General features: G+C 38.2%; 1 protein-coding gene across 2 annotated transcripts in view; it reads left to right on the top strand.

Moving 5' to 3' along the window:
• Nucleotides 1–16,548, top strand: part of BicD (protein bicaudal D) — a 182,938-nt gene extending 166,390 nt beyond the window's left edge. For both annotated transcript variants that reach the window (XM_067147379.2, XM_067147380.2), the window contains exon 12: nucleotides 12,843–16,548. In XM_067147379.2, the coding sequence (XP_067003480.1) occupies nucleotides 12,843–13,123 (281 nt within the window). In that variant the 3' untranslated portion in view covers nucleotides 13,124–16,548. The remainder of the gene's footprint in view (nucleotides 1–12,842) is intronic.
• The last annotated feature ends 8,879 nt before the right edge of the window (nucleotides 16,549–25,427 follow it).

Raw genomic sequence — 25,427 nt, 5'->3', positions numbered from 1 at the left:
ATCTTCTTTATAATTTTTAGGTCTTTCTCTATGGTTGTAAATTGGTGGCCTGACTCTCTCATGTGAGCGCTCATCGCAGAATGTTTGTTGTGCTTTGTAGCATTAACGTGTTCTAAGTATCTTGTGAGGAAGTTACGGCCAGTTTGGCCAACATATGAATATTTACATTCTACACATGTTAATCTATAGATGCCAGAACTTAGATAAGGGTTATTTTTGGAATTTATACTATTGTGGTTGAAAAAAATGTTTCTGTTTGTTTTTGTGTTTTGAATGCTACATTCACATCTCGTTTTTTGATAGGATTAGTTATTTGAAAAATGGCTGGATTGAAGAATGTAAATGTTGCGAATTTGGACTGCTTAGTTTTTTCGGGAGTAAGATTAGTTACTAACTTTCGTTTTACTTTATTGATGATCTGATTGACTATATTTATTTTATATCCATTAATTGAGGCCAGATCTTTTATAAAATTGAGTTCCTTTTTTAAGTTACTCTCTGAAAGGGGGATTTTGAAAGCTCTATAAACTAAACTGTAAAAAGCCGCCTGTTTATGTGATTTTGGGTGAAGAGAATCATTTTTTATTGTTAGAGGAGCGTATGATGGTTTTCTAAATATTTGAAATTCAAATCTATCTCTTATTCGTGTTACATTAATATCCAGGAAGTTTATTGAGTTGTTAGTTTCATCTTCTTTCGTGAATTTTATATTTGGGTCAATATTATTTAAGAAACTTAGGATTTTTTCACTATCATTTTTTTGGCTATCTATTATGACAAAGGTGTATTGAACAGGTGGATTCATAATTAAAACTTTATTATTGTAGATCTGAATTTGCCAGATGTCAATTGGGAAGGAAATGCGAACGACAGGAAGCATGACCAACAAATGGCAAATAAGTTAATATGGGAAGGACAGCTGATTCAGAAAGTGATGGAACCAACCTGAGGGAAAAATATCCTGGATGTGGTGCTGATAAAACCAGATGAGCTCTATAGGGAAACTGAAGTAATAGATGGTATTAGTGATCATGAAGCTGTTTTTGTCGTAGTCAAAAATAAATGTGATAGAAAGGAAGGTCTTAAAAGTAGGACTATTAGGCAGTACCATATGGCTGATAAAGCAGGATGAGGCAGTCTCTAAAAAGTAACTATGATCGGTGGAAAACGGTAAATAAAAATGTAAACAGACTCTGGGATGGGTTTAAAGAAATTGTTGAGGAATGCAAAAACAGTTTTGTACTTTTAAGGGAGGTAAGGAATGGTAAAGACCCACCTTATTATAATAGAGAAATAAAGAGACTAAGAAGGAGGTGCAGACTGGAAAGAAACAGAGTTAGAAATGGCTGTGGAAGTAAGGAGAAATTGAAGGAACGTACTAGAAAATTGAATCTAGCAAAGAAGGCAGCTACGGATAACATGATGGCAAGCATAACTGGCAGTCATACAAATTTTAGTGAAAAATGGAAGGGTATACATAGGTATTTTAAGGCAGAAACAGGTTCCAAGAAGGACATTCCAGGAATAATTAATGAACAAGGGGAGTGTGTATGTGAAGATCTTCAAAAGGCAGAAGTATTCATTCAGCAGTATGTAAAGATTGTTGGTTTCAAGGATAATGTCGAGATAGAGGAGGAGACTAAGGCCAAAGAAGTAATAAAATTTACATATGATAACAATGACATTTACAATAAGATACAAAAGTTGAAAACTAGAAAAGCGGCTGGAATTGATCAGATTTCTGGGGATATACTAAAGACAATGGGTTGGGATATAGTACCATATCTGAAGTACTTATTTGATTATTGTTTGGTCAGAGGAGCTATACCAGATGAATGGAGAGTTGCTATAGTAGCCCCTGTGTATAAAGGAAAGGGTGATAGACATAAAGCTGAAAATTACATGCCAGTAAGTTTGACATGCATTGTATGTAAGCTTTGGGAAGGCATTCTTTCTGATTATATTAGACATGTTTGTGAAATTAATAACTGGTTCGATAGAAGGCAATTCGGTTTTAGGAAAGATTATTCCACTGAAGCTCAACTTGTAGGATTCCAGCAAGATATAGCAGATATCTTGGATTCTGGAGGTCAAATGTACTGTATCGCGATTGACCTGTCTAAAGCATTTGATAGGGTGGATCATGGGAGACTGCTGGCAAAAATGAGTGCAATTGGACTAGACAAAAGAGTGACTGAATGGGTTGCTGTATTTCTAGAAAATAGATCTCAGAGAGTTAGAGTAGGTGAAGTTTTGTCTGACCCTGTAATAGTTGAGAGGGGAGTTCCTCAGGGCAGTGTTATCGGACCTTTATGTTTTCTTATATATATATAAATGATATGAGTAAAGGAGTGGAATCGGAGGTAAGGCTTTTTGCGGATGATGTTATTCTCTATAGAGTGATAAATAAGTTACAAGATTGTGAGCAACTGCAACGTGATCTCGAAAATGTTGTGAGATGGACAGCAGGCAATGGTATGTTGATAAACAGGGTTAAAAGTCAGGTTGTGAGTTTCACAAATAGGAAAAGTCCTCTCAGTTTTAATTACTGCGTTGATGGGGTGAAAGTTCCTTTTGGGGATCATTGTAAGTATCTAGGTGTTAATATAAGGAAAGATCTTCATTGGGGTAATCACATAAATGGGATTGTAAATAAAGGGTACAGATCTCTGCACATGGTTATGAGGGTGTTTAGGGGTTGTAGTAAGGATGTAAAGGAGAGAGCATATAAGTCTCTGGTAAGACCCCAACTAGAGTATGGTTCCAGTGTATGGGACCCTCACCAGGATTACCTGATTCAAGAACTGGGAAAAATCCAAAGAAAAGCAGCTTGATTTGTTCTGAGTGATTTCCGACAAAAGAGTAGCGTTACAAAAATGTTGCAATGTTTGGGTTGGGAAGAATTGAGAGAAAGAAGAAGATGTGCTCGACTAAGTGGTATGTAATACCAATATAATGGTCCGTTATTGGACATTATAAATTTTCCAGCTAACTCATTCTTGGTTGCCTGCGTTTCGCCCTCGTGTGCTAAGCTAGGCTCGTCAGTTGGGACTTAGCACACCACCCAAGACGCAAGGCTTAGCACACGAGGGTGAAACGCAGGCAACCAAGAATGAGTTAGCTGGAAAATTTATGATGTCCAATAACGGACCATTATATTGGTATTATAAATTTACTCATTCAGGACAAATATTTTAGGTTCCCTATGGGAATCAACATCTACGTCATAAGTGGTATGTTCCGAGCTGTCAGCTGAGAGATGGCGTGGAATGGCATTAGTAGACGAATAAGTTTGAAAGGCGTTTATAAAAGTAGGAAAGATCACAATATGAAGATAAAGTTGGAATTCAAGAGGACAAACTGGGGCAAATATTCATTTATAGGAAGGGGAGTTAGGGATTGGAATAGCGTACCAAGGGAGACGTTCAATAAATTTCCAATTTCTTTCAAATCATTTCGGAAAAGGCTAGGAAAGCAACAGATAGGGAATCTGCCACCTGGGCGACTGCCCTAAATGCAGATCAGTATTGATTGATTGATTTCATGTGGCTTTCGTCAAGAACTATGTCCTCTGCAAAATTATTTAGAGAAGTGCTGTAGAATAGGCCTGATTTTGCTTATTTTGTCACTTTGATCCGCATTCATACCATCAGTGAAATGTAAGAATTGAAAAATAAGTTTGAATCTTTCCCGGTTCATAGTTTCTCGATAGATTGGTGTCTCAGTCACATTGCTTTTGCTGCAATAGTCTTGAATTTGACTTTTTTGCACTTGTCTCGTCAGAATAAGTTTACTTCGTCTACAGATGTGTTGAACCATGTATGATCTGTTTTCCTTATGGAAGTACTCCGTTGTTTCCCGGCATAAGCATTTGTTTAATTTGAAATTATTTCAAAGAGTGGATCCATGTTCTCTAAAAAGATTGCAAGTTTGAACAGTGGATCAGGCTCATATTTTTTTGTAAGTATTACTGGAATATCACCGTATCCACGGAATGGATGTATAATAGGATTACTGTCTTTGTCCCATTTCCAATAATTACGGTTCTTTTGTGTTGCAAGCCGTGCACGTTTGGAAGAACCTGGTGCATCAGTTTCACTCTCACTTTCTTCAATGCTCTCTGCACTCGCTAATTTTCACCGTCATTATCACTACCCTCAAACTCAGATTAATTTTCAGAAAAGTCATTACTGCCATAATCACTATTTAAAACACTGTCTACAAGCGCTTTCAGTCTCTTGCTATCATTACTGCAGTAGTCTGACTGGATGATGAATAGTGATGAAAATAAACTGTTGTTCAACTATCCCAACTTTACAGACTGCATTGTTTACCAGCAGTGCATTTTTGTTGTTTCTGTGAATATTGTGACACCTTACATTGCGAAGGGAATCTAGTGCGTGAAGATAAGCGAGACACTGCATCATTGCGAGTTGAACTCCTTTGTTTCATGCGCTAAAACTTCGTGTGCATCCACAGCTTGTCAGAATTATGCAAATGGATTAATCTTAAAAGACAAGGAAGGATTGCTCTAAAATACCTCTCACCAAAATGCATGCTGAGACTAATCCAAAATCAATTGCTCTTGAGTTAGAGACTCAGAACATTCTAAAAGTCCTGTTCTTTTTACATTTAGCAAAGTGTAGGTACAGTTCTTGTGATGTTTGCATGATATGACTGGTCTGAGATGAGTTATATGGTCTGGTACTTCATATCCAGTCTGGTATTGTTGAAGAATGTAAATCATAACCATCACTCATGGTACTTGCTGATAAGTAAAATTGTAGAAATTTGTGATGTACTCCAGGAATAATACACTGCTCAGAAAAGTAATGTGATCTCTTTTTAATATGTTCATACGTCCATGATAAGCATGCATATTGAAATGAAAACAGATTTGCAATGAAAACAAATCATCATCTTTGCAACAATTTTAAGAATTGAAATGAAAAGCATTCTTTGGACACTCAGTACATGATCTCATGACACAATCTATATACAATGGACTCTCGATAATTCGTGGTAATTAATGCACAAACTTCCACAAATTCCTGAAAATGACAAATTATCCGCAGTTTTTCATTTAAGCCTAGTAAAAACAAAGTCGTCAGTTAAAATATTGAAATGTATGAACAAATGAAAAAGTAATATAACATTTTACTTTATATTGCAAGACACAATAGAGGAAAATGAATGTAAAAACAAAAACTACATGAACTTTACAAAATGCATGTGGATTATGGCAACGATAACTAGGTATTATTTTCAATATTTCACTTACGGTTAACCTTTCATATTTCATTTTACGACTGCTCATATTGAAAACTTATACAATCACAAATCACAGTTGAAAATGCTCACAACTACATGATTCGAAAATTTAAAGGACTTACGCACCTTCGTACCTGAGTTTGCACTTCTCAACTACTGTATGAGTAGGCAGTACTATTTGCACACCCACCCTTCACAACTAAGTTTAGAACAGGTCTACAACCTTGGGGCGTAAGGTAGGTAGGCTAGGCTCTGAGTGAAAATGCATTCCTCTCGTAATATCTTGGCTTTGAAGACGAAATTTGTGCTGTAACACGTGCAACAAATTTCCAAGTTTTGCTGCATTCTTGTTGCAGTGTGCAAGTAGGCCTACTGTAACACTGAAGAAAAACTTGTCTCCATGCATCGTATCTCAATAAAATTCCTTTATACGATGCAGAGATATTATTTTACTACATATGATGATTAGTTGCTACAGTATATGAAAAAAACACTCTTTGGGACCCACAAATTATTCATATGTGAATTACCGGGAGTCCACTGTCTGTACGTTGCTCAGAATTTAAAAAGAATGGTATTTCTATATTGGTCATTTCCACAGTAAGAAGGAAATGCAATTTTAATTTTCCGTCATCTATGTATGTTTGTATATACACACATCATGAGAAAATGGCTGAATAGAATTTAACAAAAATCGGTATGAAATGTCTTAGAATAAGGTGCTACCGGGCGAGTTGGCCGTGCGCGTAGAGGCACACGGCTGTGAGCTTGCATCCGGGATATAGTAGGTTCGAATCCCACTGTCGACAGCCCTGAAGATAGTTTTCTGTGGTTTCCCATTTTCACACCAGGCAAATGCTGGGGCTGTACCTTAATTAAGGCCACAGCCGCTTCCTTCCAACTTCTAGGCCTATCCCATCGTCTCCATAAGACCTATCTGTGTTGGTGCAACGTAAAGCCCCTAGCAAAAAAAAAAAAAAGAGAGAATAAGGTGCTACACTTTAGGCTATAAATTATTTCATTCATGCTGGGTGAAATGGTAGTTTCGGGAAGGCCTAGAATTTAAGTCTCAGATGCCTGTGTTATTAGTGGTTCTATCGATAAATACTACATAACTAAAGTTATACAGAACACAGTTTCCTGTAGTTTATTTTTTATACAGTTTTACTGTACCGGCTATGATAACAGAGATACTAATGAATTTAGACTTTAGTTGCTTAGTTCACGTCAACGCCAAGCCGCGAGAAAATAGTGGGACAGAATTTATTGAAAATCGGTATGTGAAGTTGGGAAATAAGGAACTACAGTCTAGCAAAGCAAGTCCTCTCCGTACAGGCCATGAAGACCCTTGGAGTGGTGGTAGGTAAAGGCTTCAACTATCTGTAACCTCGGCACTTGGTGGGGTAGAGTGGTTAGCTGTACACCTGGTCGCCTTTGCCCCCAGGAATTAACTTGGTATTCATTTTTGGTATCGGTTGTGTGAACCTCAGGGCCATGTGCACCTCTGTAAGGAGAAATTTCTTAAATTTTTCAACTTCCTGTCCTTCCGGGTGAACCGAGTATGCCTTTACTGTCTCAGCCATGCAGACCCTCACTAAAGTCTAGCCTGTAAATAATTTTATTCATCTAGGTGAAATGGTAGTTAGGGCAAGGCCTAAAGTATAATTCTCAAATATGTTATTAGTGGTCCTGCCATTTTCCATTTTCACTGCAGGCTAATGCTGGGGCTGTACCTTAATTAAGGCCACGGCTGCTACCTTCCCAGTCCTAACCCTTTCCCATCCTTCCATCACCGTAAACCTTTGATATGTTAGTGTGACGTTAAACAAGTAGCAAATTAGTGGTCCTATCGATAATTACTACATTGCATAACAAAAGTTATACAAAATACAATTTCCAGTCATTTATGTCCTGTACAGTTTTACCTTACTGACTACGATAAAAGAATTCATGAATTCAGACTTTTGTTGCTTAGTCCATATCAACGCCGAGCATTGCTGACATAGAAATATTGTTCAGTTGTGTTAACTGGTGGTGTTTCTTGTCATGATTGTCTTAAGATGAAAAACCACATCAACAAGGAAAATTGTGAAGATGATAAATGAGAAAAAAATAATAAGGGAAAGATCGCTTGAAGGATAAGACAAGAGGGAGTCATGAAAGGAGGAGGAAGGATATCCTTTACATCAAATACTCTAATATCACAGAGTTGGAAGAAAACTAAATGTGAAGGCCTACAATATTGAAAGCCCATAAAACCGATAAACAGTAACATTACATTGACGGTTTGTTATTAAAATTGGCTATCATCATTGCCTTACTGCAGAATATTTTTCTTCCTTATAATGCTGTTGGAACAGGTCATGTTCAACATTTGAACCTGAGTAAAGTCATTAATGAAAATACAGTATTTGCTTATTCATCACTGGTTTATTTTGATTGTGCAATATATTTATCACATTGTGTGTATGTCTAGTCATGTTCTTGAATTGCAGCTTAAGTTACTTGATTGGCATATAAATGTGCTTAATAATGAGAGACCTTTATCAATAGATTAACTGATACTTGAAAAAATCCCACTCAGAATATTTCAGCTCTCTAGTGTGTCTTGGGTAAATCGCCTAAAACCACAAATATTTCTGAAATGAGATGTGCAGTTTTCCATCACATAGTTTATCTAACTGCCTATTGACACTGAAGGGAATACAGTGAAATCTCGTTAGTGCGTTCCTCATTAACACATTTTCCCGCTTAGCACGTTGTAAATTCAAAGTCCCAATTCTGATCGTATTAAATCTATATAAACTTACCTCACTTATTGTGTTACGGATTTTTGCTATTACTGCTTAGTACGATTACGTTTTTCTTAGCCCCGAAAATGTTATTTGTCATCCTTTGTGAAACAAACGTGATTTCCAACTCTGGTAAGGTCCATTGCCACAGTTGCATGATTACAGAAAATGTGAGGCTATTTGTGCTTGTATTGTGCATTCCATTCAGAAGTTAGAAATTTATTTTGTATTGAGTGATACAATGAAGTTTTGTCAAGTGATTTGTAAGCCTATATCTCGATTAGGAACATATGAACATACCTGTCACATCACAAATTTTAGCTGTTACCGCTTTCTACGAGTACAATCATATATTGATAAAGATGGTGATTCCCATAGGGACAGGCATCAATTTTTGAAAATGAGACAGTCTCTCATAGTGCATTGGCACTGCCAGTGGCTCCAAGTAGCCTATGCAGTGGCCTCCACAGTATGCACTAGCCATGTGTCTTGGTAGGTGTGCTATTTACCAACTGATAAGCTCAACTTAGCACACTGGGGCGAAACGCTTGCAACCAGGAATGAGTTAGCTGGAAAATTTATAATGTCCAATAACGGACCAACTATATTGGTATTACGATCACATGTGCCTACCTCAGCCATACCTGTGATATTGCACAGAAGTAAATCCTGCTGGATGTGCTGGAGAAAATGGTGTTCAGAAATGTGGAAAAAATTGAAATTATCCTGGTGTGTGGAGAATTTAGAAAAACTATTTTGCTCTCTTGCATTGTGTACATTGAGAGAAACTCTGACGGGCATCGGTCACCTCAGCGACTATTTGCGAATCTTTTTAATAAACTAAGAGAAAATTAATGTGTAACACCTTGAAAATGTTACTGAAACAAACAGTGTCTGGAGGAGATGGTGAGGGTAATTTTCTAGCAGCTGTTGCTGTAGATCCACACATTAGCTCAGTTCCTGGGATGTTATGAAAACAAGTGGGATGAGTTAGACAAGTTAGCTACATATTCTGCACCATCATAAGTTCCATCCATATCCTGTGTGTATCCATCAAGTGCTACCTGCTGAAGCTGATTCCGCGTAGAGGCGCGCGGCTGTGAGCTTGCATCCGGGAGATAGTAGGTTCGAATCCCACTATCGGCAGCCCTGAAGATGGTTTTCCGTGGTTTCCCATTTTCACACCAGGCAAATGCTGGGGCTGTACCTTAATTAAGGCCACGGCCGCTTCCTTCCAACTCCTAGGCCTTTCCTATCCCATCGTCGCCATAAGACCTATCTGTGTCGGTGCGACGTAAAGCCCCTAGCAGAAAAAAGAAGCTGATTCCTGCCCGTGGTGCCCCTGCTAAGGTAGTTGGAAAATATTTTCCATTACCAAACTGAACGTCAGCATTTGACAGCCAGATAATCCTAGTGATCTCCTGGCTTAAAACTCATCACAATGACAAAATCTAATGGAAATGGTCCTTCTAGGGGCCCACTATGTAGAAATCTAGGACCAATGATCAGAATTCTCCAGCTCAACATAGAAGTAATGAGTGGAGCTAAGGGCGAGCTACTATCGAGAATATCCCTCGATAAAAATATTGATATGATTGTTATCCAGGAAACTCGTGCAGCAGATGAAGATCAACTGCACTCTAGAGTAAAAGTTCCTGGCTATGATCTTTTAGGAGCTACATTCCATCATGCATACGGGGTCGCAACATATGTAAGACACGCTGTTGAAAATGCGTCGCTGTGCACTACAAGTACTGCTGAAAACATCCACTCTGTGATCACCACAATAGGAGATATTACAGTCACTAATGTGTATAAACCTCCAGCTGATCAATGGCCCCCTAGTGTTCTCCAACACCAGCCACATCCAGCTGTCTACCTTGGGGATTTTAACAGTCATCATGAACAATGTAGATACACTTCTAGTGATGAGAATGGGGAATCTTTGGTTTCATGGGCTGAGGATCACAACCTCCATATTATTTATGATGCTAAAGATCTCTGCACTTTTAGATCAGCAGCATGGGGACAAGAGTCTAATCCTGACTTGTGTTTGTATCTAATAACAACTGCACCCCAATACCAGTTACACGAAAAGTTCTCTCCGTCTTTCCTCATAGCCAGCACCGGCCAGTTGTAATAGAGATTGGAATAAAAGTCCCTATTGTTTCAACTACTCCTCATCCATGCTGGAACTTCCGAAAGGCAAACTGGCCTGCCTTTACTGAACAGCTTGATAAGGTATTGGGATGGATTCCCCCAACAAGTGACAACTATGAGAGATTTACAGGTGCCGTAATAAGCACAGCAAAGAAGTTTATACCTGGATGGATGGAGCGAAGCTAGTGAAGAACTGTATCAAGAATTCCAAACAACTGGAGACAAGAACACAGCTGATCAACTATTACACAGCCTGGACACTGCTCGCCGACAGAAATGGACAGAAACAGTTGAAAACCTCGACTTCAAACATTCAAGCAGGAAGGCATGGTCCTTGTTAAGGAAATTAGGAGATGGGAGCCGAGTAGCTCGAGACATTATTCCTATAAACCCCAACAAAGTTGCATCTCATATCGTGTCAAGTTCAAATGCTCCTAAAGATCATGACCATACCATTGCAATCAAAAGGGAAATCAGAGCTTTGAAATCAGACAGTCTTGAGGGCAGCAGATTTTCCTGTCCATTCTCTCGAGAGGAAGTTGCTATGGCTTTAAAAGATGTGAAATCAGGAAAAGCCCCTGGTTTTGATGGCATTCACTCAGAATTTTTAGTGCATGCTGGGAAATATGCAATGATCTGGTTAGCCAAGTTCTACTCCAATATCTTAGAAACAGGGTCCATCCCTTGACTTCTGAAACAGACAAAGATCATCACCATTCTCAAACCAGGTAAATCTTGTAAAAATCCTCAAAGCTACCGCCCAATTGCACTTCTGAGTGTGGTTTACAAATGACTGGAGAGTCTTCTTTACAATAGAATTGGCTCAGTAGTTCTTGATCATCTATCCATTGAACAAGCGGGCTTTCACCCAAATCGAAGTTGCAGAAACCAGGTTCTCACTCTGACTACACATATTGAAGCTGGTTTTCAAAATCAACTAAAAACCTCAGTTGTGTTCGTGGATCTTACTGCAGCATACGATACAGTGTGGAGACAAGGACTCATCTACAAACAGCTTCGAGTAATACCTTGCAAGAAAATCGCCAAGCTCATAGAAAACATGCTTATAGACAGGAGGTTTCGTGTAATTTTGGGAAACAAGACAAGTAAGGAAAGGATCCTTAATAACGGTCTTCCTCAAGGATCGGTACTAGCACCTCTGCTGTTTAACATATATATCAGACTTACCGAGAACAGCCTCTAAAGCATTTGGTTATGCGGATGACTGGGCATTTGCAACGCAGGGCAAATCTATGGAGAACACCGAAGATACGCTGACAGCTGATCTCGCCACCTTAGATCAGTACTTTCGTAAGTGGAGACTTAGGCCAAGTTTGAGTAAAACTGAAGTCTCATGTTTCCATCTCAACAACAAACTGGCCCACCGTGAACTTAATGTCAAATTCCAGAACGCTAGACTTCCCCACAACAAACACCCAAAATACCTCGGAGTAACCCTTGACAGAACACTATCCTTCAAGGAACATCTGAAGGTGACAAAAGCCAAACCCCAGTCACGGAACAATATCATCCATAAACTGTGTGGCACCACCTGGGGTTCTTCTGCTTTGACCTTACGAACTTCAACTCTTGCCCTTGTCTTCTCAACTGCAGAATATTGCTCTCCAGTCTGGTTGAACAGCTGTTACACAAAACTGGTTGATATTCAGCTAAATCATACTTTGTGCATTATATCGGCAAACATAAAATCTACCCCCACTTCTTGGCTACCAGTTCTGAGCCATATTCCTCCACCTCATCTACGGAGAAAGAATGCCTTGTTGCATGAGTACCAGAAGCTGTCGAGGAATTCCAGTCTGCCAATTCATGGAGATATAACTTACCCTATGCCTTGAACAACAGACTTCAATCCAGAAATCCACCAATAAGGACTGCCAATTCAGCCTGCAGCAGGATTGGTTTCAAGAATGGACTTCTATGGCTCCAGTTGAGTATCAGAACTTCCCCTGTATAACAAGTATTCCAAAAGGGTTTGACCTACCTCGCAAAACCTGGACAACCCTCAATCGTATCAGGACAGGCCATGGAAAGTGCGCTGACTTCCTCTATAAATGGGGCAAACTTCCCTCCCCGGAATGTAGCTGCGATGCCCCTAAGCAAACAGTTCGTCGTATAGTAGAACAATGCCCCTTGAGTGCTTATCAGGGTAGCCCAAAAGACTTTCTTGACCCAAATCCTTCTTGTATAGACTATTTGCAGAGCTTGATGGTGAAATTGTAACCTACATAGTGTTCTGTATATTTAATTTGTGATTGTGTGTTTTTTATTTTTAATGTCATACGCTGAATAAATAATAATAATACATGGAAATATTTCATAATCAAGTCAATTTTTGTGAATGTATTTTAAGACGTAATACATTAGATTTGTTATGTATCTTGTTTACTTACAAAGTAGCATTTTCAAATGATGACAAAGATGTTAGGAAAATGCACTATTGATCAGCGATCAGTGAGCAATCACCAGTCACTTTTTTAAAAATTTCTTATTTTGAATACTACTGCACTGAATGTTCTCATGCAGCTGCCTATGATTTTGATATTTTTCACTTGCTTGTATGCATACATGACAGCTACTGTTTGCATCTTGTTTATCCAGGTTTACGAGCCATGTTTGCTGCACGCTGTGAGGAGTATGTAACACAGGTCGATGAACTCCAGCGACAATTAGGAGCAGCTGAAGAGGAGAAGAAAACATTGAATCAGTTGCTGAGACTTGCTGTGCAACAGAAGCTAACTCTGACTCAGAGGCTAGAGGAACTGGAGATGGATCGTGAGATTCGCAATGCCAGGCGGCATCCATCTGGAGCTGGTGGGCGAGGAGCCAAAGCTCGCTTTCCTCAACCTGGCCGCTCGCATACTAGTCGAGATTACTTCTAGCCATGAGGGCGGCTCTTGGCCTGCGTGCTGGCCTTTCTAGCTATTTTTCTGTAAGTACTGAATGGTCACTAAACCGTCCGTTCCATTCAGGCGTTTGACTGGCAACTCATGAAGTTGCAGAATTAAATTTTATGCATACAATGCTACTATGAGGCCAAATATGACATAATGTAAGTTATGAGAAACTATAGAACTTTCTTCCAATAGAGTACTAAACCCCAGTAATTTTGTACATAGAGAGGACCAAAAGTTGAATGGGGGTTTGAAGATTCACAAGAATCTTTGGTATAATGAAACTCATGTTCTTGCTACCTTGTTGCAGACATATTTTTATTGTAAGAACTTGTACCATTATTAAATAAGAGTGCAAGCCATATCATATGTCTAAATACTGCATTAGATAGTGGTGTCTTTAAAGTGCTGCATAAGTGTAATTATGAACGAATATATCAGTTATAATTTCAGGTATTGTTCTCTAAAATGCATGTTGGACATTTGCTATGGTAAAATCGTCATAGGTAACAGTAGAATGGAATGAAACCTGTGTTATTTAATGGCCTGGTGTTACCCTAATGATTTTTCATAGTGTTAAGATCATGCAAGTTCTTACATCATAGTAAAATTTCATATGAAAATTGCTCTTCCACATTTTGTGACAAACTAATTAAATAATTTATTTTTGACATTTCTATTTTCCGAATTCTTCTTGATGTGAAAGTTGGGATTAGGAGTGTGCACGGTTTGTGGTTAAGAAAGAGTTGTGAATTCTTTTCATAAGATACCTGTTATACAGGGCTCTGATGAAAGCTAGTCTTGTCCTTTTAATTTCATAATTTTATGTAAATAAACTATATAATTTAAAAATTGGGATGTACGTAATATACCTCAAGATATTATCCACTTCTGTGTTAGACATAATTTGGAATTGTATTCCTCCAGTTCTGTATATTGGCTTATAAGATTTTATTTCTACGTACGGTGATTATTTTATCATAAAGTAAAAAATAAGTATTGTAATTAATTTAATTACACTGTATGTAATATATTTTACTTTCTCCTCTTTGAGATCTTTTAATTTGCAGATATTGAGAATTTTTCTAGGTATGTAGAAATTCTCTCCTTTGGCAAATAGAGATGCTGTCTGATCTAGTATCTTCCCAACTGTTCCGTTCCGGCTGTCCATCTACGAACGATTAATTGAGCAAGTGTCCGAGCCATACGGAATGGAACAGCCGTCCCCTATCTAGTGTAGAACTGTACCAAAGTTGTGCGAGAATTCTATTGTAATTTTATTGGTTGAATGTTGTGATTAAGTGATTGGCTTGAGAGAATGGAATGCAAATTATTGGTAAATATCTGTGAAACAGCAGATTTAATTGTTGTTATTGTTGAAAAATATTTTGGCAACTATTGTAATTCTCAGTTGATATCACCCAGCTGTCAGACGTTTTTTTTAATGTATAATTTTTATGGCAGTTTATGTGCATTTCCAACTATACTTATTGTTTCAATACCTTAATTTATTATGGGTATACTTGATAATATATTCATTCATGGACTTGCGAATACAGCAAGGAATTGTTGTGTACAGCAAATGTAATAATTGGATTAGTCATTAACTGGTTAGGAGAAGCACTGGGATCAGTTGTTGTTACAGAACCTTAGAATAATAGTGGTTTTATGGATAACTTATGTAACTTCTTTTAACTAGATTTTAATGATGTTGTAAACATTTTTTTAAATATTGGAACAAGAGGTGTATAGACTAAAATATTTGTACAGTGCCGCACAGGTCTTGTTTCATAAGTCAAGACTTCAAGACTGATTATTGCTGATATGTATTCAGTTTCTTTTCCAAAAAAAAAGAGATTGCTTTAAATAAGCAGGCAGTATTTTCTGTCCTGGGCATTGAAGCAGTTCCTGATGAGGTTAATGGGTATTAATGAATGAAGAATGGCTTTGGAGAATTGGATCTGTAGTTACTGTGCTAATTTCCATTATTGATTTCAAATACCAGGTTTCCCCTCCATGACAGATTGATATCCCTTGTGTATGTATTTCTTGGATTTGGTTACTGATGATGGATGACTATAGCAAAGAAAGATATCTGTTTGCATTTTGTTAATTTCATTAGTATGTAGTAGCACTACATTCATAGATTGAAGCCAGAGATGTTACTGATCTTTGGATTCATTTATTTGACAAACATTCTCATCTTGCATCATAAAATTATTTTCATATACTGTTGTGTAGATATTGAAGAATGTTGTAAACTCTGCTGTAAATTCTTTTTCATGGATGGGTAACTGGTCATTCATGTTAGTTGAGCAGCACATTTTCACTATTTTCCCATGGGTTTTACTGAAGGGAATTCACAAAACATAACTACCACTGCAATGGCTTGCTAGTATTTTCATAGTGTATGTAATACTATCTGTAAATTTAACATCTTTCTCTAACAATTTATTGGTTGTTGGTGCCATTCCAAGAAAAAAGTGCACTGTATGTAGGGCTTTAAATTTGGTGGCAATTAATATAAAATTGTAAATAGAAAACCATTTACTATTTTTTTAAATTATTGGTTCTTCGACGATAGCTACATGGCAAGAAGTTCACATTTTTTTTTTGCTAGTATCTTTATATCATAATGTTGCTTATATTTTATTAACAATAGAAACAAACTCCTTTGCTATGTTGGTATTGGGTACAAAAAGTCTTTATATTTTGTATATTTTAATGTCCTGAGTTGTGATGTATTTGTAAAATGTTTTTGTAAGTACATATATTTTAATTATGCTCGAGCATTTTATTAGTTGTTGTAATGTAGTTTATGTATTCAGAGTATATACGATTTACTTACAAGGCTGAATAGAATAATGAAAGGCCATTTAATTATGATCTGTGATTAATATTGTATTGATAGAGATTTAGACAGCAAATTACTCTTCTACTTATGGCAAAGATGCATTTTATATAATTTATTTATAATATTAGTGTATATTTTTCAGCAGCTTGCAGCCAGCAGTGGTGTTATGGGTATATTATTTACATGCTGTTAACTGCAGAGCAGTTTGATATAACATATTGGTGAATTTATGAATTATAGTAGCAATAATATAAAGTTCAGTCTAGAATTTGTTGAAGGTATAACAAATCCGCCTTGAGAAAACTGACCAATTAATGGTTGTCCTGCCCATCCCTTTGACTTAGTCATATATTATGATGTTTATTACAGTACATGTAAAAAAAAATAATCGAAAGATACATAATTTGCCTTTCCTTTGATAATAATCTCCTCAAGTTCCATCCTGTAAAAGCAGTTCTTTCCTTCTGTAAATTTACAAAGGAATGTCAGTAACTGTTTTTAGTGAATTCCAAATATAAGGGATTTGTAATTAATATTGCAACTAAAATACATAACTTATTTACAAAATATGTCTCATTATTTTCTTTCCCTGTGTGCAAGATTTTGTGTGTATGTGTGTGTAATTAATGCCATTTGCTACAGAAACATATATTAGAACATTTGTGGTTTACTTTTGAGGAACCAGAGTTGGGTGTTTACAAATCATTACATTTTCTTACCAGTTCTTTTACTCCATCATTATTTGTGTCCATATGGGCATTCAGATCTCCAATAATAATAATAATAATAATAATAATAATAATAATAATAATAATAATAATAATAATAATAATAATAATAATAATAATAATAATAATAATACTGTATAATTATATATACTATATAATTACATTATGTTATTTAATCTCCAAAGTGCTGTGAACCCTATTTTACCATAAGGTATGTTAGGGTTGTAGTTTATACAAAATATACAATTTCTCAGATAAAATTCAAAATACATAAACAGCAAAATAGACATGAACAGAAATGGAAAAATAAAAGTATGATATATATGTGTTGGAGTCATCAGTCCATAGACTGGTTTGATGCAGCTCTCCATGCCACCCTATCCTGTGATAACCTTTTCATTTCTACGTAACTATTGCATCCTACATCTGCTCTAATCTGTTTGTCATATTCATACCTTGGTCTACCCCTACCGTTCTTGCCACCTACACTTCCTTCAAAAACCAACTGAACAAGTCCTCGGTGTCTTAAGATGTGTCCTATCATTCTATCTCTTCTTCTCGTCAAATTTAGCCAAATCGATCTCCTCTCACCAATTCGATTCAGTATCTCTTCATTCGTGATTCGATCTATCCATCTCACCTTCAGCATTCTTCTGTAACACCACATTTCAAAAGCTTCTATTCTCTTTCTTTCTGAGCTAGTTATTGTCCATGTTTCACTTCCATACAATGCCACGCTCCACACAAAAGTCTTCAAAAACATCTTTCTAATTCCTATATCAATGTTTGAAGTGAGCAAATTTCTTTTCTTAAGAAAGCTCTTCCTTGCTTGTGCTAGTCTGCATTTTATGTCCTCCTTACTTCTGCCATCGTTGGTTATTTTACTACCCAAGTAACAATATTCATCTACTTCCTTTAAGACTTCGTTTCCTAATCTAATATTTCCTACATCACCTGCCTTCGTTCGACTGCACTCCATTACTTTTGTTTCGGACTTATTTATTTTCATCTTGTACTCCTTACCTAAGACTTCATCCATACCATTCAGCATCTTCTCGAGATCTTCTGCAGTCTCAGATAAAATAACAATATCATCCGCAAATCTCAAGGTTTTGATTTCCTCTCCTTGGACTGTGATTCCATTTCCAAATTTTTCTTTGATTTCCTTTACTGCCTGTTCTATGTAAACATTGAAAAGGAGAGGGGACAAACTGCAGCCTTGCCTCACTCCTTTCTGGATTGCTGCTTCTTTTTCAAAGCCCTTGATTCTTATCACTGCAGACTGATTTTTATACAGACTGTAGATAATTCTTCGTTCCCGGTATCTGATCCCTATCATCTTCAGAATCATAAATAGCCTGGTCCAATCAACATTATCGAATGCCTTTTCTAGATCTACGAATGCCATGTACGTGGGCTTGTCCTTCTTGATTCGATCCTCTAAGATCAGACGTAAAGTCAGGATTGCTTCACGTGTTCCTACATTTCTTCTGAAGCCAAATTGATCTTCCCCCAACTCAGCTTCAACTTGTTTTTCCATTCTTCTGTAAATAATACGTGTTAAAATTTTGCAGGCATGAGATACTAAACTAATAGTGCGGTAGTTTTCACACCTGTCAGCACCGGCTTTCTTGGGAATAGGTATAACAACATTCTGCCGAAAATCGGATGGGACTTCTCCTGTCTCATACATCTTGCACACTAAATGAAATAACCTTACCATGCTGGCTTCTCCTAAGGCAGTCAGTAATTCAGAGGGAATATCATCAATTCCAGGTGCCTTGTTCCTATTTAGGTCACTCACAGCTCTGTCAAACTCTGACCTCAAAATTGGGTCTCCCATTTCATCAGCATCAACAGCCCCTTCATGTTCCAGAACGAAATTATCTACATCGTTACCTTGATACAACTGTTGGATATGCTCCTGCCATCTTTCTGCTTTGTCTTCTTTCCCTAGCAGTGGCTTTCCATCTGAGCTCTTAATATTCATACACCTAGATTTCCTTTCTCCAAAGTTTTCCTTGATTTTCCTGTATGCAGCATCTACCTTTCCCAGGACCATACAGCCTTCAACATCCTTGCACTTCTCCTTCAGCCATTCTTCCTTAGCTACCTTGCACTTTCTATCCACTTCATTCTTTAATCGCCTGTATTCTTTTCTGCCCTCTTCATTTCTAGCATTCTTGTATTTTCGTCGTTCATCAATCAGGTTTAGTATCTCCTGAGTTATCCACTGATTCTTAGTTGATCTTTTCTTCCTTCCTAACATTTTTTCAGCAGCCCTACTGACTTCATTCTTCATGACTCTCCACTCTTCCTCTACTGTGTTTCCTTCGGCCTTTTCATTTAGTCCTTGTGCAACATGTTCCTTGAAACAATCCATCACACTCTTTTCTTTCAACTTGTCTAGATCCCATCTTTTTGCATTCTTTCCTTTCTTCAATTTCTTCAACTTCAGATGGCATTTCATGACCAACAAGTTGTGGTCAGAGTCCACGTCTGCTCCTGGGAAAGTTTTGCAATCCAACACCTGGTTTCTGAATCTCTGCCTAATCATAATGAAGTCTATTTGATACCTTCCAGTGTCTCCAGGTCTCGTCCACGTATACAGCCGTCGTTTGTGGTGTTTGAACCAAGTATTGGCGAGGACTAAATTATGGTCAGTGCAGAATTCAACCAGCCGACTTCCTCTTTCGTTCCTTTGTCCCAATCCAAATTCTCCTACTGTGCTACCTTCTCTTCCTTGGCCTACCACTGCGTTCCAGTCTCCCATCACAATTAGATTCTCGTCACCTTTGACATATTGTATTAAATCTTCTATCTCCTCATATATTCTTTCAATTTCTTCATCATCCGCTGAACTAGTAGGCATATAGACCTGCACTATTGTGGTGGGCATTGGTTTGGTGTCTATCTTGGCGACAATAATTCTTTCACTATGCTGGTCGTAGTAGCTTATCCGCTGCCCTATTTTCTTATTCATTATTAAACCAACTCCCGCATTACCCCCGTTTGATTTCGTGTTGATAATTCGGTAGTCGCCTGACCAAAAATCCTGTTCTTCCTGCCAACGTACTTCACTTATACCAACTACATCTAACTTTAGCCTATCCATCTCCCTTTTCAGATTCTCTAACCTACCACAACGATTCAAACTTCTAACATTCCACGCTCCGACTCGCAGAATGTCAGTATCCATCTTCCTGATGATCGCCCCCTCTCGTGTAGTCCCCACCCGGAGATCCGAATGGGGGACTAGTTTACCTCCGGAATATTTTACCCAGGAGGAAGCCATCATCAGTACATCATTCATACAGAGAGAGCTGCATGTCCTCGGGAGGTGGTTACGGCTGTAGTTTCCCGTTGCTTTCAGCCGTGTAGCAGTATCAACACAGCTAAGCCATGTTGAGTATTATTACAAGGCCGTATCAGTCAATCATCTAGACTGCCGCCCTTGCAACTACCGAAAGGCTGCTACCCCCCTTTCGATGAACCATTCGTTAGTCTGGTCTCTCAACATATACCCATCCGATATGGTTGCACCTGCGGCTCGGCTATCTACATCATTGGGACACGCAAGCCTCCCCACCGCGGCAAGGTCACATGGTTCGTAGAGGAGGATGATATATATACAATCCTTAATACTAAGGGCCGGTTTTACCACCTACTGGTAAAGTAGCGCGTAATTTTTTCCCTCCGCATAAAAGGATGTTTCCGTTCGACCACCCCCAGGTAGCGCTATCGGCAGCATAAATCGTAGTTACCCTACGCGTAATTTATTGGCCACTTCGAGGGCCCAATAAGACTTTACCTGCCGGGCAAGTTTTGAGAGTTGAACATTATTAGCTGTATTTCTTGTGACATATAACTTAAATTACTGTAGTTTAGTATACTGAAAAAAGCATGATACTGTAACAGTGGCCGATATTGTATTGCAGGATCTTGAACATTAATGCTTCCCTTGTGTTGCAACGGTCACACCAGCCTCTCGCATCGGTAGCTTAGGGAACACATTTTGTAAGTCAAGCTTTCGTAAAGAAACTTTAAAAGGATATAAAATCAAAATCTATGTGGAAATCATTTCAAATAGGCTTTAATTTTCTACTTTTTCAGTTTTCAGACACGAGGTATAAGTTCATATATGTATCGTAACTGTTGAAGTGTTCTCGTAGCGTAATGGCTAACATGCTCACTTCGTAATACCAGGTATGCAGGTTCGAGTCTTTATTATGACGAATCTCTTTTATTTCCATTATTAGCATTGTGTTAATCTGCATGCCTCTTTTCATACGTTATTTTGTATATTTCATTGAAATATTTAATTACAATATTATGTCTACTAGGAAATTGCTTTATATGTATGCTACTTATAGAAAGTGATGTTATGATTAATAGCACATGGGACTGTCGCCCAGGTAGCAGATTCCCTATTAGTTGTTTATTATTATTATTATTATTATTATTATTATTATTATTATTATTATTATTATTATTATTATTATTATTATTATTATTATTACAACTTCCCCCATGCGGAGGCTGCCACAAGGACAAAGTATGTCCACTACACAGTATTTTGTCTTCTAAGTTACTGTTGACTTTGCTAGTGGGCCAGGTAGAAAAATCACCACAAGGCTCAGAAATAAATTTGCAATACGGTTCTTCAGATGTTATATAGATGATTACGGAGTATGGTCACTGAACCTCGTATTGCGGCGATAGCGATGTCGTGAAGTCGTGTCCGGCTGAGACCGAGATAATCCCATAGCTGTACAATAAATTTAGGGATTGTGCCTCGAGCTCCGATTGTGAGTCCATGGACGGAAATATTGTCAAGGTGATATTTATCTTTATAGTAGTTTACAGTTGGCTGGTAAATTGACTTCTTCTCGGCGTCCACCTCTTCGGCCTGGCCAACGTGCGACTCGAAGCGTATCGTGGGATCTAAGATTAGTCCTTGCTTGCTAGGTGGTTGAAAGGCTATCATGTCAATACGCCTGTTACTCCCGTCGGTAGCTAGGCCAGAGACCTCTTCGTGCACCGTGAAACCGTGATCCCTCAGCGAGGTCGCAATCATGTGTCGTATTGTATGATGGGAATTTCTCAACACCTCCCCGTGAGGGCAGGCTCCCAGGACATGGGCAAGAGTTTCCTGCTCTCTGTGGCAACGCCGACAGAGGGTGTTTACCTGGGACCTTCCTGGCACGGAGCGAACGGCGCACACATTCGCTGTCATCTTGATGGCCTCCTCTCTCCATTCCATTTCGAAGAAATTAGAAACTATTCCATTCCCGAATTCTTCCTATGAATGGATATTTATCCCGATTAGTTCTTTACATTTACAGTACCTTCCAACTTTATCTTCATAAAGTTAAACATTATAATGAAATGCTTTATCAATAAATGGAAGCATGTGGAACTAAACGAGGTCACAGAACTAGTTGCAAATAGACCATCGTGGAGATAATCAATTCACAGAAGCCTGCAGATAGAATGCTCAAAGGCAGTGGTTTAGTTGGACCGGAACGGGCCGGAACGCCGTTCCGGGAAATATTTTCCCGCTTCAGAATGACATAACATTTTAACATTCAGTAAGACAATCTTATCTATACATAGCGCTGAAACGTCATGGGTGTACTCTAGCGGACTAATATAGAACCTTGCGGTTTTATGTTCATAAGATACGGTCGCTTTCACACTCCTGGGCGGTTTTCTGGTTCTCTAAGGTTGGGTACATTGCTATTGGATTCGGAGAGCGGGAAGTGAGCACAATAACTTTCTTCCACTCGTTATGTTTGTGTGAATCCAAGTTTTAATTTTTGTTTTGCTCAATGTGTTGCTGTGAAGCAGATATTATAGAATCTCTCTGCAGTTAATGAACATCAGTAGCCCCGTAGTACCTTTCAAGTTTTCCAGTAGCTGTGAAACTGTGTTGTGAGTGTGACCATGAGTTTACTGAAGTGGCTGGGTTCAAGAAAACGTGCTGGGGATGAAGATGAAGAATCAAAGAATACTAAAAAGGTGTGTGATGGCTCAAGTAAAACCGAAACTGAATGGAGTTACGAGAACATTGGTTTCATTAAAGACGTGAGTATAAAGACAGAGCCTGGGTTAAATGTTGCTGAAACGTGTGATGCAGATTCAAGGGAGAATCTCGGCTATGGTTCTACACCGTCTTCAATCGACTGTGAAATTCAAGGACCCAGCTACCGAAAACGAGATTTTCCAGACTGTTGGAACGAGTCTCAGTAGCGTTATTTTTTGTCAGAGGACAAGTGGTTATTTGCAGAAAATACAAATTTAGGGTGCAATATATGTAAAGAGGAAAGTAAATTAGGATTAGGAATTTCTAAAGGGGCAGGACTTAAGCTAATGAAATTATGGGTAGAATGCAAGGTTCATCCCAACGGAAATAATATTAGGTAATCAACAACAAATAAGCCTTCGGAAGAAAATATTTGAGCACAAAAATTCAGAATCTCACAAGAAAGCTATGTTATGAACATCAGAATCTAATAAAAAGATATTTGAAAGTTGCTTGGACACTATGAGTGTCAACCACCTAGAAACCACCGTTCGAGTATTTCGAACAACATACTTAAATTGCGAAAAGAAATAGACCCTTCGTAGACCGACAGGCTTATGTTGAACTTCAACAATTAAATGATTTAGATATGGGGCGAGTTCTTCATAAAAAAATTAGTTGTGCTAATATTATTGAACACATTTCACAGGAAATGAGAAATAAAATAGCAAAATATATAACAGAAAATCAGAGGAGAATCAGTATTATGATTGACAAATCAACAACAGTTAGTGTAATATCTGTTTTAGTATTATGTTTGAGAAGTGCTCTTTCAGATAATTCTGAAGTTGTTTCCTTTTTCTGGGACTTGGTATAACTGAAATAAACTACAGCAGATGTTGTTATTCGAGATATATTGAAGAATCTTTCTTCATATGGGATGAATGAAAACTTTCTGGCAGAACATTTAGTTGGTCTAGCATGTGATGGGGCCTCTGTAATGTTAGGTAGAAAAAACGTAGTTGCGAGCACAGTTTTTAATGTTATTTACAGATATAGTAATCTGACACTGTTTAAACAATCGCTTGGAAATGAAGTTACAGGTGTTAACCTTTTCCGTTCTTTCTTTGACAAATTGTATTCATTATACAGCATGTCTCCCAAAATACAAAGGGAACTCAACATTTGTGCTAATAATAATGGCGTATGGCCTCCGGAGAGGCCTGGTGCAGGTCTTTTTCTAGTAGACTGCCTATTAGGTGATCTGCATGTCTGTGAAGATGAGGGCCCTACCTAGGAAGATTTCTAATGTTGAATACGCCACACACACCCAGCCCCCGAGCCATTGGAATTAACCAGTTAAGCTTAAATCCCCGACCCGGCCGGGAATCGAACCCGGGACCCTCTGAACAGAAGGCCAGTACGCTGACCATTCAGCCAACGAGTCGGCCAACATTCGTGCTGCTTCACTGGAACAAAGAGTTAAGAAGATTGGGAAAATATTTACAACAAGATGGGTAGCATCAAGCCAGAGAACTGTAAAAGCTGTCTGGGAAAACTATAGTGCACTAGTAAAACATTTTATTGACGCCAAAAATGACCACCAGAGAGACTCCAAAGAAAGGGGAAAATTCCAAGGTCTAGAAAATATGTTAACATGTGTAGAATTTCTAGAAAATATTGCAATTATGTATGATGCTCTTGTTGAGTTAGCTGATTTGTCACTAGAGTTGCAGAAAAGGGAGACAAGTCTGACAGAGGCTCAAAAGGCAATCAGGCGCACTATAAAAATGTTTGATCTATGTGTAACTCAGCTTCTGGAGAATACTACAGAACAGTTCTTAAAGCAGCAGGAAACAAAAGTTTAGAAACATAGGACTACATGATTCTAAAAAAGGTGTAAAAATTGACACAAAGTAGTTTTTCAGAAGTCTTGTGAACAATTTAAATAACAGGCTTATGGAAAATGTGTCCACATCATCTCATCTTGGTTCTAGCTCTAGTCAACAGAGACATGAAAGAATGACAAAAGTTATCAGTGATTCAAAGGTACTATACAAAAATTATTGGCCTCCCACTTCTACTTTGGATATCTGCTATGGTGATGAGAGTGTTGGCAACCTTTGTGACTTTTTCCACATGTCAGACAAGAGGAGGTACATTAATGCTTTTAGAAAGTATGTCGAGACCAAGGAAATTCCAGTGGAGCTGATGCCTTTCATCAAGACTGTATAGACCATTCTCATCTCTTCAGCAGAAGCTGAATGAGCTTTCAGTACCATGAATGAGATCCACATCGAAAAGAGAAATAGGCTGCTGGTTGCAAGATTAAGCGGACTTATTTTCATAAGCAGCGTTGGACCTCTTGTGCATATATTTAACCCACAACCATATGTCAAGTCATGGCTACGGAAGGGGAGACGTTCAGCTGATGAAACAACTTGTCGGAAACATAAGGCTGCTGATTTTTTTGCTATTTGTTTTACGTCGCACCGACACAGATAGGTCTTACGACGACGATAGATAGGAAAGGCCTAGGGAGTGGAAGGAAGCGGCCGTGGCCATAATTAAGGTACAGCCCCGGCATTTGCCTGGTGTGAAAATGGGAAACCACGGAAAACCATCTTCAGTGCTGCCGACAGTGGGGCTCGAACCCACTATCTCCCGATTACTGCTGCTGATTTT

Source organism: Anabrus simplex, chromosome 5, assembly GCF_040414725.1.
Source record: "Anabrus simplex isolate iqAnaSimp1 chromosome 5, ASM4041472v1, whole genome shotgun sequence".
Classification (NCBI taxonomy): Eukaryota; Metazoa; Arthropoda; class Insecta; order Orthoptera; family Tettigoniidae; genus Anabrus; species Anabrus simplex.
This window is presented reverse-complemented; position numbering and strand designations above follow the sequence as displayed.